At 46.7% G+C, this 15,705-nt stretch overlaps 1 protein-coding gene across 4 annotated transcripts in view; it reads right to left on the bottom strand.

Moving 5' to 3' along the window:
* Positions 1-15,705, bottom strand: part of NTRK3 (neurotrophic receptor tyrosine kinase 3) — a 398,556-nt gene that overhangs the window by 62,277 nt on the left and 320,574 nt on the right. For all 4 annotated transcript variants that reach the window (XR_005796183.1, XM_040493712.1, XM_040493713.1 and 1 more), the window contains exons 14-15: positions 7,687-7,859; positions 4,331-4,574 (exon numbers count right to left, since the gene is read on the bottom strand). Coding sequence is in view for 3 of the 4 variants with exons in the window: in XM_040493712.1 (XP_040349646.1) it covers positions 4,331-4,574; positions 7,687-7,859 (417 nt within the window). In the remaining variant the exon portion in view is untranslated. The remainder of the gene's footprint in view (positions 1-4,330; positions 4,575-7,686; positions 7,860-15,705) is intronic.

Below are 15,705 nucleotides of genomic sequence, written 5' to 3'. Positions count from 1 at the left end.
CACCATGGCATCCACAAAATCAAATATTCTACCAGTCAAATCAGTTTATTCTAGATGATTCCCACATCCAAATGGGTACTGTTGACATCCTCCCAGGGGCTCCCAGGCACCCTGATCTGGAGTTGCCAACTCAGAACCCAGTGCCTTGTTATCAAATGCCAGACATGCCTTCTGTCCCCCTTATGTGTCTCTGCCGACATTTTGGCATACTTCCCCTCATATCTCCTGGACACTTGGCTCCACCCCCTACCAAGACTCAACTCTGACTTGGGGTCATCCTTGACTCTGACCACCACTCACCTGTGTCCTCTGGACATTGTCCCCAGGTACTTATTCTACATGCTTAGATAATGGATTCCCTACAACATCTGCAAAGACTAAGCTCCCCTAGATGGGCATCTGTTTGCCAGTCAGACTACTCTTGGTCTGGCCTAATCTACTTCTTGCCTAACTCTGAAGCCCCATTCTGACTTCATCCATTCATTCCTATTTTTATTGGGCATCTCTAAGTGCTAGGCGCTGCACTAGGCACAAAGGACAGCCAGGTGAACAGGAAGGCACTCTCCTGGTTCTCTGGGTAAGGAGGATCAGAGCACTGGGCCCTCGGATCCTGTTTTTCCCATATTTCAGCATATCGCCTCCCCCCCAAAATAAAAATATCTGCAAACATTTCTATTCTGGAATCCCAGATTCCTCCTCTTCAGGACTCTCAAAACTTTCTTTAATTCCAGATTCGACCGCTGACTCCTTACTGTTGTCTGATGTCCTGAGAAAGGTATGATGGGCACCAAAACCCCACCCCTGTCCAAGCCAGTTTAAAAGCCATCTCAGAAGTGTAGAGTGAGTGATCCACAGGAGGGAAAGGTATCTGTCACTGGGCAGAGTCTTAAGAAGACAGAACAAATGGTCCTGGCACTCTGGTGCAGACATGTGTGTTTTCTCTTTCTAAATATGTAATAGGAAATCAGGCAGCTCACCTTTGTAAACCGTTTGCGTATCACTCATACATGAGCCAGATGGTGCTTCTTGTTTTAAGAAATTAAAAAGTTTTAAAAAGAATGTAAGGAGGAACTTGTCTCCATCTCTCTTTGTTCTTGTGTACATATCATGGAATCTGCGCTGGGCAGACGAACACTTGTATATGTGAGTGTGCACCTGCGTATACACACACACACACACACACACACACACACACACACACACACACACAAGCTCGAATCATCTGCATTTAACTGAATTAGGCACAAGAAACCAGCAAACTCCTAGGCTCAACAGATTTCCATAACCTACAGTAGCAGAGAGGTGCCAATTTGTCCTGGATGTCGGCTTGCTGAGAGAATCCTTCAGTGTTCTTGCTATATAATAAATCACTGCATTCCCCCCAGAGCCTCAGCTGGTATACCAAACAAAAAGAAATGTTTTGTAAATCACCTGAACATGGACTTCACTCTCAGATTATGAGGACCATATAAACACTAACCAGAGGAACAGGCAAGTACTGATGATCCAGTATTTCTATCAAAGTTGAAACCCTGGGAAGGACATTTTCCAGAGGTGGTCAACTTAAAGACCTTATTCCTCTGGGGCAGCTGCATGATCCCAGTTTATTTTCCAGTGGTCAGGAGGCCCTCCTGTCTGACCTGAGAATTACATCTGGAAACCAGATTATCCCTGTGGCTCTCCTGCCTTGGGTATGAAGGGGGACTAAGGAAGATAATATAAGCTATGGTTTATCCATTAAGTAGTGTATTCCAGGCTCTTTACACAAATTAACTTGCTTAACACCAAAATAACTCTGCAAGAGACTATGTTTGTCCTCATTTTTAAAATAAGAAAATTAAAGAGAGTTTAGGGGAAGTGTGTTGGGGTCCCATGGCTGCTAATGGTGGCATTAGGTAACATTAGGTCCCAATGCAGAATACCTTTGTCACCCTCGTATCTTCCAACATGGATAACAAGACTTCAAAGTTCATTACTGATGTGACCTCTGGGAAATCTACTTCTGCCTTTTGTTTTACAGAAAGTGAGGGTGGGGGAGCTGTGCATAGGTTAGGACATCGTGAGCAACTGAACATGAAGATACGATACAGGCTGCTCTCGGAATACGGAGAGTATAATATCTACCCACCATCAGTGGGATGCGCAGTTTTCCCGCGGTGCGCTGTTTTTACTACCATAACTCTCTTCTTTATTTCATACTCCTTGGGACCAAAGACACACATTTTCAAGCCAGCTGGCCTCAGCTTATGCCTGGCTTAGAACTCATGAAAAAAGCAATTGCAGATACCTGGAGAGTGGACGTTTTCCACCTCACTCTCCCTTCCTCAAATTCCAATCAGCCCTGGCGCCCACAGGAAGGAGATGGATCTGCCCCTTGTTGCTCTCCCAGGAGTAAAGAGCATCAGTTCTTAGTCGTTAAAGCAAGAGGAAAGCCGTGTCATTTGGTGACTGATAGAGGTGATTTTTTTTTCTTTACTCTTCTGAATCGGAATCAAGAAATAGTAAGTGCACTCCTTGAAGTGAGCTTGAAAGCTGAGTCTGCACACATTCTGGTCAGATATTATTTCCCAAGACCATGGTAAAGCCAGCTGAGAACAGATTGGCATAATCACACATCTGCCTCACACAGAAAAACGATGATCCTTCCCTTGCTTTTATCAACACCAACATAAATCCGAGCTCAGCCAGACAGGCCAGCAAACCCCATTACACAGAACGCAAAGCAATTAAATGGTGCCAACTCCAGCCAGACTCAAGAAATCTATGGCTCATGGCCTTTAGTAATGATACCAATGTCTCTCTTGGAAATGAGTGAAAAAATTAGTCTAGATGCTAAAGAAAGTCTCTGCTTTGGTATTTCCTGGCAGGTCTGCCCTGGCCATCCATCTGTGGCTACTGCTACATTATACTCCCTTCTCCATATCTGGGGATGTTGGATAGGGCAGGTGGCTCAAGAAATGGCCCAGCTTGCTCAGATATACTACCTTCCCAGAAGCCCTTTGGTCTTCTTTGCCTCATATTCTCTCCTGATGGTATATCATCTGCCATCCTTTGGTTGTACCATGAACAAATCACTTCTAACCACAAAGGGCATTTCTTAAATATTTCATTTTTCTTCAGGTCCTGGCTAAAATGAAGTGTCTCGAGTGATCAGTTTTAATGTCTTGGGCAATGTTGTTCAGGCAAAACCACCAAGAGCATCCAGATAGAACTGATCTGTATATGCCACCCCCAAACTCCCCACCTCCTCGTCCATCATGCCTAGGCTGACAGGACAATCATATCTGAGCTCTTCGACTCATAATATGATCGTTCATTCCCTACATTCATTCCCCACAATGGCTGCCATGCCTCTTGACCTCCAGAAGTTTGTCCCACCCTTCTCTGATGCCACCTATCCAAACTCTTCACCCATTCGATGTCCCTGAAGTAAAATTTACGTATCTCATGAGGCATGTGCCTTCCGATCATTTTTCAGAAATTACCCGATCTCTGCATCTCAGGCTGCACCCATGTTTCCCTCTTTCAGGGTCAATGACACTCATGCCCACTTGCCCTTTCCCTGGCAATAAAAACACTGTCAAAACCACTCAAATCCATTAGAAGGGGATTTCCAAAGACTAAGGGAGAAAATAATTCTGGGAGAAAAATAAGATACCTATTAACGTATAGAAGTAAAATTGAACGTGATATCTCCTCTCACAATCAGAAAGCTTTTGTTAAAGCCAACCTGCATCTCTCTCAAAAGTTGGCAACAATAACATGCTTTCTTGCTTCCTCTTTCCTAAATCATTGGGGTGATCGTGCTCAGCACATCATTAACGATTTTTGCTACTTTACTTTGGGTTCTGACTTCTCATTAAGATCTGCCTTTGAAGGCAAGATGAGCCTACCCAGTCACCAGATAATTTCAGAGAATAAAATGTGTTGTGGGTAAGGCTGGATCAGGGACTGAGGTGGAAGATGTTAAAATGTAGTACCAAGTTGAGCTTGAATATGTGTGTATTTTGGGCATACACATATACGTATGGGTCCGTTTGCATGAAGAATGAGTATTGATGCAAGTAAAAACACGATGCATATGTCATTGCAACGGAAGAATATATTTGAGCTAAATGTCCAAAGGGAAGGGACGCGTGAGCTATCGTGAGAATAATACACAGGTATGTCAAGAAGCAGAGGTGGCCAAAGGATGACCATTGCGTGTATGTCTGGGCACGGGTGCGCATGTGTGTTCTCTCAAGTGACAGGGTTAATGGACAATGACAAAGACATGTGAGCGAGGTGCTAGTTCTGCTGCTGAGTCCTGCAGCTGGAAAAGCCACCTTACCCTGTAGTAATCGGTGCTGTAGACATCTCTGGACATGCCGAAGTCCCCGATCTTCACCAGCAGATTGGCTCCAACCAGGCAATTCCTGGTGGCCAGGTCCCGGTGCACAAAGTGCTGGGAGGCCAGGTACACCATGCCTGAGGCAATCTGACTGGCGATGTGGAGCATTTGGGAGAGACCCAGCTCGCCTTTTGCCTGGCGTGGCTGCCCGTCCACAAGGATCATAGCATCTGGCCCATGGGCCCTGTGAAGGGTGGGAGAGAAGACAGGGGACAGGAGAATTCAGGAGATCAAGGGGAGTAGTCTTCTGGATGCCGTGATCTCTGGAATACACCACAGACATGGATAAAATCTCTCCTAGCCTACTTATTGCCTAGTCTTATCTACCCAATATTACATCATGTGAGTGTGGATATGAGTACAACCAGGTTCCCAGCTAAGATGATGCAGACATACTCTAATGGATCAGGAAATACATCTACTCTTTTAAACATCTTAACGCTATTCAGGAGTTTCCTGGGTTCTAGATATCTACTACAGAATCGTTAAAAACAAAACAAAACAAAACAAAACAAAACAAAACAAAACAAAACAAAACAATAGCTAACTCTTACAGAGCCCTTACTGTTCCAAGCACTGCTTTAAGGACCCTACATCTATTAATTTACTTAATCCTCCCACTCCAATTTTGAGATAAAGAAACTGAGGCACAAAGTGATCAGATCACCTGGCCAAAGTCACAGTAGTGCCGCAGTGGCCTTATGGGTAATCAGGAGGCCGACTGAAACCAGGCGGTGTGTGGCTCTGGAGAGCTTTAAAATTCAGGGAACATCATCCAGAGGGCCAGCTGAACAGAACACTGGGCTCCTCCCCCTATGATTCTGATTGGCTAGGTGGAGCTTGAGTATTTGCATTTCCCACAAGTTCACGGTGCTGATGCTGCCAGTGGGCAGTCCACACTGTTGATTAGCAGGGGTCTTGAGTCCACATTCCTACCTTGACCACCACGCTGCCTAGGACTGGGTAACTTTTGTTGGTGGCAGAGCCGGCTGGAGAGACCCTATGACCCTGAAGCCAAGGCCTCTGAAGCCTTGGTTGCCCCTCCATCCCAAATTAAGGCCCGGATTTGTTATCCTAACGCCATGCCTTGTCATATCGGTCACTTTCAGTATTCACTCTTTTTTCCAGAAAGCCCAATGAGCCATAACCATACCCAGAGCCCTTATTTATGAAGTTGTGGACCAAGGAGCCCTGGTATACAGAGAGGCCTCGGCCTGTTTTACTGCTTCTCCAATTTCCACTGAAAGGAGTCATTAAATATGAACACATTCATTTTACTGTCTCCTGTGGGATCTGCCTACTTCACCCCTCCAAAAGAGAGCTACGGCATCAGCTCACAAAGAAGGGGCATCCACCAGCAAGCCTGCACTCCTGTCTACCAGGAGAGGACACTGCAGCCTGCCCCTAAGAGCCACCAACTGCCTTGTAGCCTCTTTTTCTCCCTCCTCCCTTATATTGGGAATGACAGTGGCGCACAGAGGCACCAGGAGCTCTCTGTAGCCCTGTGTGTGGCACATGGGGCTAAAGGCACTGCTGAATCTGTGGTGAGGGCTCGGTGGAAAATGGAGCATGTCCCTCTGACCATTCCAGGGGGTGCAAGCACAGCCTAAAGATCCTCAATACCGAGAAACAGCACTGCCTGTGTTAGTGACTGGTTCACAGTTCTGATAAAATGGTAATTGTAATAATTTAATAGTAGCTCTCACTGACTGAAAACCCAGCTACATGGAAAACTCATCCAAGTAGTATACAAATATAATCATTCAGTACTCATAACAGCAAACGTCTGAAGCAGTTATTAACAGTCTTGTTTCCTAGGAAAGAGAATTAAGGTTTAAGAACTTGCTCTATGTTACATGGGTAAGATGTGACAAATTCAGGATGCGAACCCGGGTCTGTCTTATGATAAGGGCTGAGTTCTCCAAGAGAGGAATAAATTTCGCTGTGAAAATCCAAGTTCAGGAGGTTCCAAACACCCTACAGATACTTTCCACTCCTCGGGGGCCATTTTTTGGAAATCCAGCTCATAAGAAAAGTTCATTATCTGCTACGGGCCCTTTCCATTCCTCCTTAAAACCACAGCGCCCAAGGAATGTCTCACTTCAAGGACATGCTCATCAGTTTTTGGTGAGTAGCCACAGTGTTCTATGACTTACATTCGAATTCTGAAAATGTCACTATGGGCCATGGGAGTCAATGGAGTTCAAAGGTGGCTAAGACCACACCCTAAGTGTCTAGGGCCTGGTTGTTCAAACCTGCTTCCTGGGACCCTGAATTCCACAGATCCTCACACATGGCTGCCCCCTCCACATCTGGGCACTACTTGGAAGTGGCAGATGTAGGAAGTTGAAGAGTGTTAACTCTGCTCTAATGGTGAGAAGCTGTCCTCCCTGGGGAAGATAGAGTCTGCCCCCCACCAGAACTTCCAACCCCTGCAACCCCATCCAGAACTCCTGGCTGGGGTTCCATTCTCTTACCAGTTCCCTCAAGAGGACCTCAAAATCCAGATGATGTAGATCCAGGTTTGGGGAAACCCTCTTACCACAAATCCGATCTTTCTAGAATAGTGCCATCCCACTGAACTTTTTATTCATAAAAATATCATATACTACACTGTCTAACATGGTAGCCACTGGCCACATGTGACTACTGAGTACTTGAAATGTGGCTAGTGCGACCAAGGAAATGAATTTTTGAATTCTATTTAAGTAGTGTAAATTTAAATTCAAATATCCATATGTAGCCAAGGTACTGGGTAGCACAGTTATAAATTTATCCAAGGAAAATCTGCTGTTCTTTTTCAACCATCATGGCCTCCTGATGAGCTTGTAACCTTGGGCCTTCTTATTCATCACGAAAAAAGTCTCCACCATGAAGTTTTCCAGGAGGGGTGTAATTAGCTCTACTTTGCAGCACTGAGAAATGTAAGGCACAAAGTGAGAAAGCTATTCAGAGAATCAGGAGAAAGGGCGGTTCTAGAGTCTCTAAGCTGAGAGTTACAGGCTGGTAGGGGCTCCCTCCTCGGACTCATTCCAGAGCCTTCTCTTGTGGCCAGTCTACTTTGTGATCAGGAAGAAAATACTCCCTTGTCACAGCCCCCTCGATGTTACCCACCAGAAATCAGTGACGAAGGTCTGAAGCTTGCTCCTCAGGAGATGGTATGGAAGATTGAACAGCTACGCCTCATTTCTAATCCCCAGACTTAAGTGGGAGTAACTTCTGACTCCAGGTGAAGTACAGGGGTTCAGCGGAGCTGGGTGGGGGGACTAGGGGTGGGGACCGCAGTCCTTGCTTACCTGAGGAACTTGTTGAGGTCTCCGTGCTTCATGTACTCAAAGACCATGATGAGCGGGTCACCGTCGCCACACACACCATAGAATTTGACAATGTGCTCGTGCTGCAGGTTGGTGAGCAACTCAGCCTCCCTCTGGAAATCCTTCCGGGCAGCCAGGGTGGGATCCTTCAGGGCCTGGAAACAATGCACGACATGCTTTTCAGCAACCGGAGGACCAGGGCCTGTCTGTTCCCCTCTTGGGAATAAACCTGCCCATAATAAAGACTGCAGGTTCACAACAAATCATGTCATCTCTCATGAAACAGAAACCAACTTTCTGACCCCGTCTCCCATCCACCAGCCAGTGATTTCAATGCATGTTCATCTCAGAGCCCTACACTCCCCCCGAGGTTGGTGTGAATGGCAGAGGGAGGGAGCTGTGGAGGTGGAAAATCTGACAAAGGTCTCTTCCCCTAAGGCTTCCTTCAAGAAATGGTCCCACAGCTAAAAGAAACAGTGGCAAAACCACCTCCCCATTGCTTGAACTCTACAAATTAGCCTTTGCCCAGAGCCTACCAGAAATCAGGCAGACAACATAACAAAGTCTCCTTGTTCTTTCTACTCCTTGAGTTTAGATGGTGAAGGAGTACGTATTTGCAGAGAAACATGAACGTGTTGGCTTCTAGAAGGCACCTGTGTCCTCCTAGTAGGAAGGTGAAGGGGGCACTGGAGAGTGAGTGGGGCTGCAGCTATGGGGAAGGCAGTGAACAGGAAGCAGCCTCCGGGTCCACTCAGGACCAGAATGGGGTGAAGTCCCTCCAAGTCCCAGGGCGGGATGGGGAGGTGGGCATCCGGTGGCCACTAAAATGCCACGATGTAGCCCCTGTGGGGAGGGAGAACCCAGGAAGAGCGGGAGGCATCAGACCTGCCCCAGGGCCCAGGAAGATAAATGGGCAAGCAATGGCCAGGAGGGGTGTCAGGTAGGAGTGTGGTGGCTCCAGCACAAGAAGGGGACCGTGAGACTGACGTGGAAGACGCTGAGCACATCGAGGGATCGTGGACAGGGCACTGCCACGGGGATGCAGCCATGTTAGGCCAGAGGAGCATGACCAATGAAGGAGAGGGCCCCTTCCTGCAGGAGACACGGCCTGGGCAGGTGTGCGCACACATTTCTTTGGGCTTCCTCAACTTCCCCACAGGCTCAGAAGGCAAATGGGGCCAAACAACACCCGCTTCCTTCAGCCAACGCGGTTTAGTAACCTCACGGGACACAACATGAGGCAATGAAGGGGGAGGGTGAAGTATGCACACTATGTTCAGATTAGTGAAATCCAGGCTGGCATGAGATGGGTTTGCATCCTCTCTGCCAAGCATGTGGCCTTTTTGGTGATTTAGGCAGACTGCGTTCCCCCGTAGACCGTGGTACCACCAAAAGCCCCCCCACCCCCTCCCCCGCGGCCCCAGCGAGGTCTTTCTCCGGCCACCGCAATGCCCGTGAACTGAAATCCACAGGGCTGCCTCGGCTGACAGCGCTGTGGGAACATGAATATGCAAGCCTCGTATCTAGGGGGCCCATCAGACCTCATCAGTCATTAGCACACATTACTGATGATGGACTCGGCACCAGAAGGGCCCTAAACATCACCAGCTTCCACCTGCTCCTTCCTAGCGTTGGGAGAAACTGAGGCCCAGCCCCGTCTGGGAGTCAGTCCACATTCACACGTCTGAAATGATAGAGGCGTACAGTTAAACAGGACCTCAGCCCCTCTCGACCCCCAGAGTTCAGTGGCAGTGCCTTTAGCCACGGTCTCTCAGCCAGAGGTCAAATCCACTCCAACTTCAACCGATACCACCTTTCATTCTTTTCAAAATTCGGAGCTTTCACCAAAAACGTGTTTGAGTAAACGATTCTACTATTGACAGAAATGTTGGAATTGACCCAGTGTAGCTTTCCCACGTGACAGGTCAGGAAACTGAGGTCTAGAATGGGGAAGTGACTTGCCAAAGACCGTGCCAAGAAGCCATAGCTTGAATCTGGAGCCCAGGATACTTTCCTGTGCAGCGCACCTGCTGGATTAACTTACCAGATGGATCGGTCACTAGGTATGTCCCCAAGGGAACAGTGGGCACAGAAGTTAAACAGTGTGAAAGGGCAGAGGACAAGGCCAGGAAAGGCGAGAATGTGGCCTGATGGCAGAGGGACCAGGCCCCACAAGGATGCTGAGCCGGTGGTGCAGACCCAGACCGGAAGGAAGGTGGGCGGTCCAGCCCATCGCTGACTTTGCCGCCTCTGATCTCATGTGCGCTCCTCTTCTGCTCTGGCTGCCTTCTCAGGGAAGCTACCCAGTAATGAAGGAGTAGGCTGCTGTGTGCCCACGTCCAGCAGTAACAACGGCATTTACAAAGCCTTCTTGCTACGGGTGGAAGAAGGCAGGGTCATGGGGAGACAGGGTCCTCTTGGTGACCCGGCTCCTGAGCTGCACGGGCTGGGCCATGGGCAGAGGATGACTGCCGGTGATTTATTTATTTTCATGAAGAATAAGAGGGGGGAGAAAAAGAGGAACCCAGCATGGGTGGGATAGAGGACTACAAAGATTTATGTGAACGCTGGATTTACGAGAAGGAAAAGTAGATCAAATTTGGGGCCAGCCAAATGGCCTCTCTCCATCTCTGTAAATCATTCTCTTGCACCGTCTGGACACCAATGGCAGTCACGGGATATTTCCGTTCTCAGCTCTCAAGCAATGCCAGCCAGCATCCCCAAGCCTGGCACCCTACACTGCCAGGAGGACGGAGGCTCCTCATTTGGGAGACGGGGCACAAAGCAACCGCCGTCTCCTAGTCTCGCCACAGCCTTTCTCTGCTGCCAGTTCCCTCTCTGCCTTCACACTGGGATTTCCGGTTCCTGGGTCCAACCTGAAGTTCCTATGTAACTGGCAAAAAGTCGGGTTTGGTATCTGGGGTCCAGGGATGCACATGGCCCCAACCCCTAGGGATAGATGCATCTGAGACAGAGAATGACAGGAGACTAACGAGGAGGAAAACCAGCTCAGAGACTCTCCTGCACGGTTCAGGGACATCCACACACCCAACCCCTTCCTCGGGGCTGGGAAACCTCAAAGTGGATCACCAGTCAGTGGCACCGGTGAGCGCCGGGGGCAGAACTGGTGCTCATCACGGCTGCCAACCATTATTGCAGGGAGTTGGGTCTCACCGACGGGTCTCTGAAGCCGAGGCGGCTCCCACCTAGGTCCTTTGAGCAGTATCCGTAGAACAAAGAGATCTGGAATTTGCCCCCTAACTTGTCTCCTTTCTTGTCCCCCCAAATTTGAGGACAACACACTTTCTGATCTTCCTCTCTAAGTGTGCCATCTCTCACGTTTCCCCCCCCCCCCCCCAGGCCTGGGTCCCACTGGGGCCCCTTGGTCACATGGAAGGGAAGCCATCCTGACGGCAAGAACACTGGAACTTCTCAGTAGCTCCCGACTCTGTCAAGGTCATTTAACATCCTCCTCTTGTCCAGCCTCAGGGCTGCCGCCTTCCAGTTTCCTTTTCTTTTGCAGGGGAGTGGGGATGGCGTGGAGGGATAGTTCAAAGTGTTTGGTTTCATATTGCATTCGCACACCGAAACCCATTTAATATGTGCGGGGATGCACGCATTTCTAAACGTCCAAACTTTTAATATTCAAACACGCACACGTCAATTAACACTTTTTAAGTATAAAAATCATGGGGTGCCTGGGTGGCTCAGTAGGTTGGGCGTCCGACTTGAGCTCAGGTCATGATCTCGCGGTTCGTGAGTTCTAGCCCTGTGTCGGGCTCGGCGCTGACAGCTCAGAGCCTGGAGCCTGTTTCAGATTCTGTGTCTCCCTCTCTCTCTGCCCCTCCCCTGTTCATGCTCTGTCTCTCTCTGTCTCAAAAATAAACGTTAAAAAAATAATAATAATTAAGTATAAAAATCATCTTTCTCTTAGTCTGAAAATCCGCAGCCACTTCTTGCTGACACTCTCAAACGATTTTATGAGAGAGGAAGATGGGTAGTTATTACAGACATGGATGCCCTTCTCTCTTCTGTCTTCTTAGCTTAAAACTGGCCATTGGCTTCCTGCCGTTTTCAGGATAAAATCCAAACCCCTTAAGACAGTTGATAGGCTCCAAACGTCAGGTCTCCCAATGTCTCTCTGCCTCATTTCCTCCCATATCCTCTTCCCCTTTATTCATTACACTTCAGTCTCATTGGTCTTTCTGTCCTTTGTACCCACCAAACTTTTACCTGCTTCAGGCCCTTTGCACATGCTGTTCTTTTGGCCAGAAAAACTCTCCACCAAGTTATATCCACATGACTGGCCAAATTCACTGGTACTGTCCATCACCCTCTGAGGAACATCCTGACTGGCATCTATTATGCCCTGAATACTCACTGCTAATTGGATACTCAGACAGATACTTCTGTCCCAGAGGGGAGCTTGCCAAGGGTCAGCTCTGATTGTTTCCCAAAATCATTTATGATCCATCTGTTAATGTCATTGCTTAATGTAATGAAACGTCATAGAAAGCAATGAAATATGAGTACAAAGTGTTGGCTGTTTTTATGGAGCCTGAGATGAAGACTTTAGAGAAACCTACTAAAGGTCGGTGTTTAGAAAGTGTTAAGAATAAGAGGAAAACCTATGTTTTTAAGAAATTGGGAAAACAGTAAAAATCTGAGATTCTGCACTAAAAATGTTTTCAGGGGCGCCTGGGTGGCGCAGTCGGTTGGGCGTCCGACTTCAGCCAGGTCACGATCTCGCGGTCCGGGAGTTCGAGCCCCGCGTCGGGCTCTGGGCTGATGGCTCGGAGCCTGGAGCCTGTTTCCGATTCTGTGTCTCCCTCTCTCTCTGCCCCTCCCCCGTTCATGCTCTGTCTCTCTCTGTCCCAAAAATAAATAAACGTTGAAAAAAAAAATTAAAAATGTTTTCAGTGCCTATTCCAGTGCAAACTAACTGAAACTGGAAATCATGATTGCCCCAAACAAAAACAAAACAACTCTCCAAACTAAAGGGAACTCAAGAGCTGGCGTTCAGGCAAACTGGAAGAAACAGATTATTGGATCCAAATGATTAAAACCGTCAATAACCACAACATGAATTTCCTGCAGATAAAATTAATTTCATAGGAATAGGCTGATAGCGATGTTAAAAGAAGTAAATGCTCAAAGAGAGTGAAGAAATAATTATTTCAAAAAAACCCCCAAAAACCAAGAAGGTATGCCACCAAAAGAGGGAGAAATAAAATTCAGATAACAACAAAACCGTGAACCAATTAGGTATCTCGGAAGTCGATTATGTGGTTCATTGAAGTTAAAACAAAAGCCTCCACAGACAGGACAAGCACTGCACTAGATTAAACCACAAGAATTCATGACTTGGAGCAATGGGGAGACTCCCCCGGGACAGAGCATGGAGAGACACGGGGAACCAGGAAAAGCAGTGACAAGGGGCTCATCCCCTCATCTGGGAAGGAGAAGGCCTGCCTGGATCTGAGGTGGCCCCACCATTGATTCACTGCGGGTCCTTGGGCGAACTGCTTGACCTCTCTCTGTGTGCCTCAGTGTCCACTGCTGTGAAATGGGGATAGCGGCGATGCCTAATGCTTCTGGAGGCCGTGAGAACAAACCTTCACCCGCACACATTGCTAAGAGCAGGGCCCAGCATATCGTGAGCACCATAATCAGCATTCTCTGTGAGATGCTGCTGTCATCATTCCGCACATGCCCTCCTCTTCTTCCGGAAACTTCCCTTCCAGGCTCTACTGTGCTAGAATTCAGAGATGTGGGCTACAGAGGCCTGTGCGTCCCCTCTCCTCTTTCATCCCCAGGGTCTCATTCAGTGCCAGGCACATAGTAAGTGTTCAATAAATATTTATGGCATGAATAAATGGGGCGTATTTTTAGGAATACGATCAATCTTTGAAAGAAAAGTCTTTTATAGCACACTGAGTTATTACAAAACTAATACCAGTGTTTCCTCGATGTAAGGAAAAAATTAAATATTGCCAACACCCCCAGAAGGGCTCCCACTGCATGCCCCGCCCCTCCAGTATTCCTTCTCTCACCCCAAAGGTGACCACTACACTGACTTATGCAGTCCACGGTCTTGGCTTTTGTAAAATACTTGCGACTATCTAAATATAAATCCCTTACCACTAGAGTTCAGTTTTACTTGTTTTTTAAACTTGAAATAAGTGGAATTATATAGATATATAGATATATAGATATAGATATATAGATATAGATATCTATATATATATCTATATATCTAGATGATACATAGCTAGCTAGATGATACATAGATAGATAGATAGATAGATAGATAGATAGACAGATAGATAGACAGACAAATAGGTGGGTGGATGGATGGATAGATAGATGATTGATAGATTAGATGATAGATGATAGAAAGATGAGAGAGGATAATGGTAGATAGATGATAGACGGATAGACAGACAGAAAGATAGATGGATAGATAGAAAGATAGCAGATGAATGGATAGATGATAGATAGATAGATAGATAGATAAATAGGTAGGTGGATGGATGGATACATAGATGATAGATGATAGGTAGATAGATAGATAGATAGATAGATAGATAGATAGATAATGGGTACAGGTCTAGAAGTAGAAGTGCTAGGTCACACAGTATGCTAATGTTCTAGAATACCAAACATTTTCAAAATGATCATACTGCTGCGCCTTCCCACTAGCACTTGGTATCGTCACCACTATGTTGTCATTCTGCTTGGTGTTCACTGGTATCTCAATATGGCCAACTTGCATTTTTCTGACGATTAATTAGGTTGGACACCTTTCTCATGTTCTTATCAGCTATTGGCTATCAGAAGAGACTCTTTGAGATCTTTTGAACAAATGTATTCTCTGTCAAGTGACTATTTAAAAGTGGCACCACCTATTTAAAAATATAAACCACATATTATCAGTCTTACACTACCCTTATGCACAAATTACTCTCTGTCTTGCCCTGCTCTCCTTCTTTCTCGGGTCTTCTTTTGTCTCCCCAGCAGACTGCAAGCATCTTCAGAACAGAGGCTGTGATGTCTGCTCCGTCTCCCCTATTGCAACCACCGGGCAAAAGATTCTTGCCAACTGATTTAAAACCACAATTTGGGGAAAACCTAACCTTGGGTTATACTCAGATGTGTTCTCTGAAAGTCGACAATTACCCTGCACCAATATGAGAACAGCCTCAAGAGGAAGGAGCCTGCACAAAGCAGTAAAATCTAAAGAGGATGAGAAACAGGAAACACCATTTCTCGACCGTTCTCTAGAGTAAATGAGTGTCTTCTCCAGGGGCTGGAGTCTGGGTGGATCCCCTGGGCTGCAAATGTTGTAAAATCCTGGGGCACTGGTCTCCTCCACATTCCCAGACCCAAGGAGAGAAGAAAACCATCTTAAAAAGATGAACACAGAAACACATTTTCTGCATTATCCAATCCGGGTACTGTCCTTTAACGCCTGACCACTCAGTGAGGAACATTTCCCAAGGTTTGGGGCCATCATTTCATTTCCTGTTCAAAGCACAAAAATGTCCATTTCATTTACCAGTCCCCAGACGGATATTGGAATGCCCAGTGGATTAGTGTCTCCCGATAAATTAAAAGTTTCAGAGCAGTGCAGAATCCTTGTTTGGAGACAAAATTAGAAATCTTTCCACTCCCCTGGTCCAAGCTGTTTAAAGACTTTCTTGCTTATCTGACCATCCTGCGTCTATGGAGGTACACTGAACAAGTTTATTCTCAGGCAGTCTAGCAATAATAATGATTAGCCTTCACAGAAAATATACTCTAGTTCCTTATTTATTTTCCAGATCCTTGGTCAGCAGACAATGCCTACTTTTGTAAAATATACATATATTTTTTCTAATAGATGTGTGTGTGTGTGGAGAGAGAGAGAGAGAGAGAGAGAGAGAGAGAGAGAGAGAGCAGTTGTAACAGGTAGCATATGGCCTTCAAAGCCTAAGATATTTATTATCTGGCCCTTTTAGA

The sequence above is a fragment of the Herpailurus yagouaroundi genome, unplaced genomic scaffold (genome assembly GCF_014898765.1).
Source record: "Herpailurus yagouaroundi ecotype Mexico unplaced genomic scaffold, PumYag 185, whole genome shotgun sequence".
NCBI classification, from domain to species: domain Eukaryota; kingdom Metazoa; phylum Chordata; class Mammalia; order Carnivora; family Felidae; genus Herpailurus; species Herpailurus yagouaroundi.
Note: the sequence above shows the minus strand (reverse complement) of the source record. Positions and strands in the feature narration are given on the sequence as shown.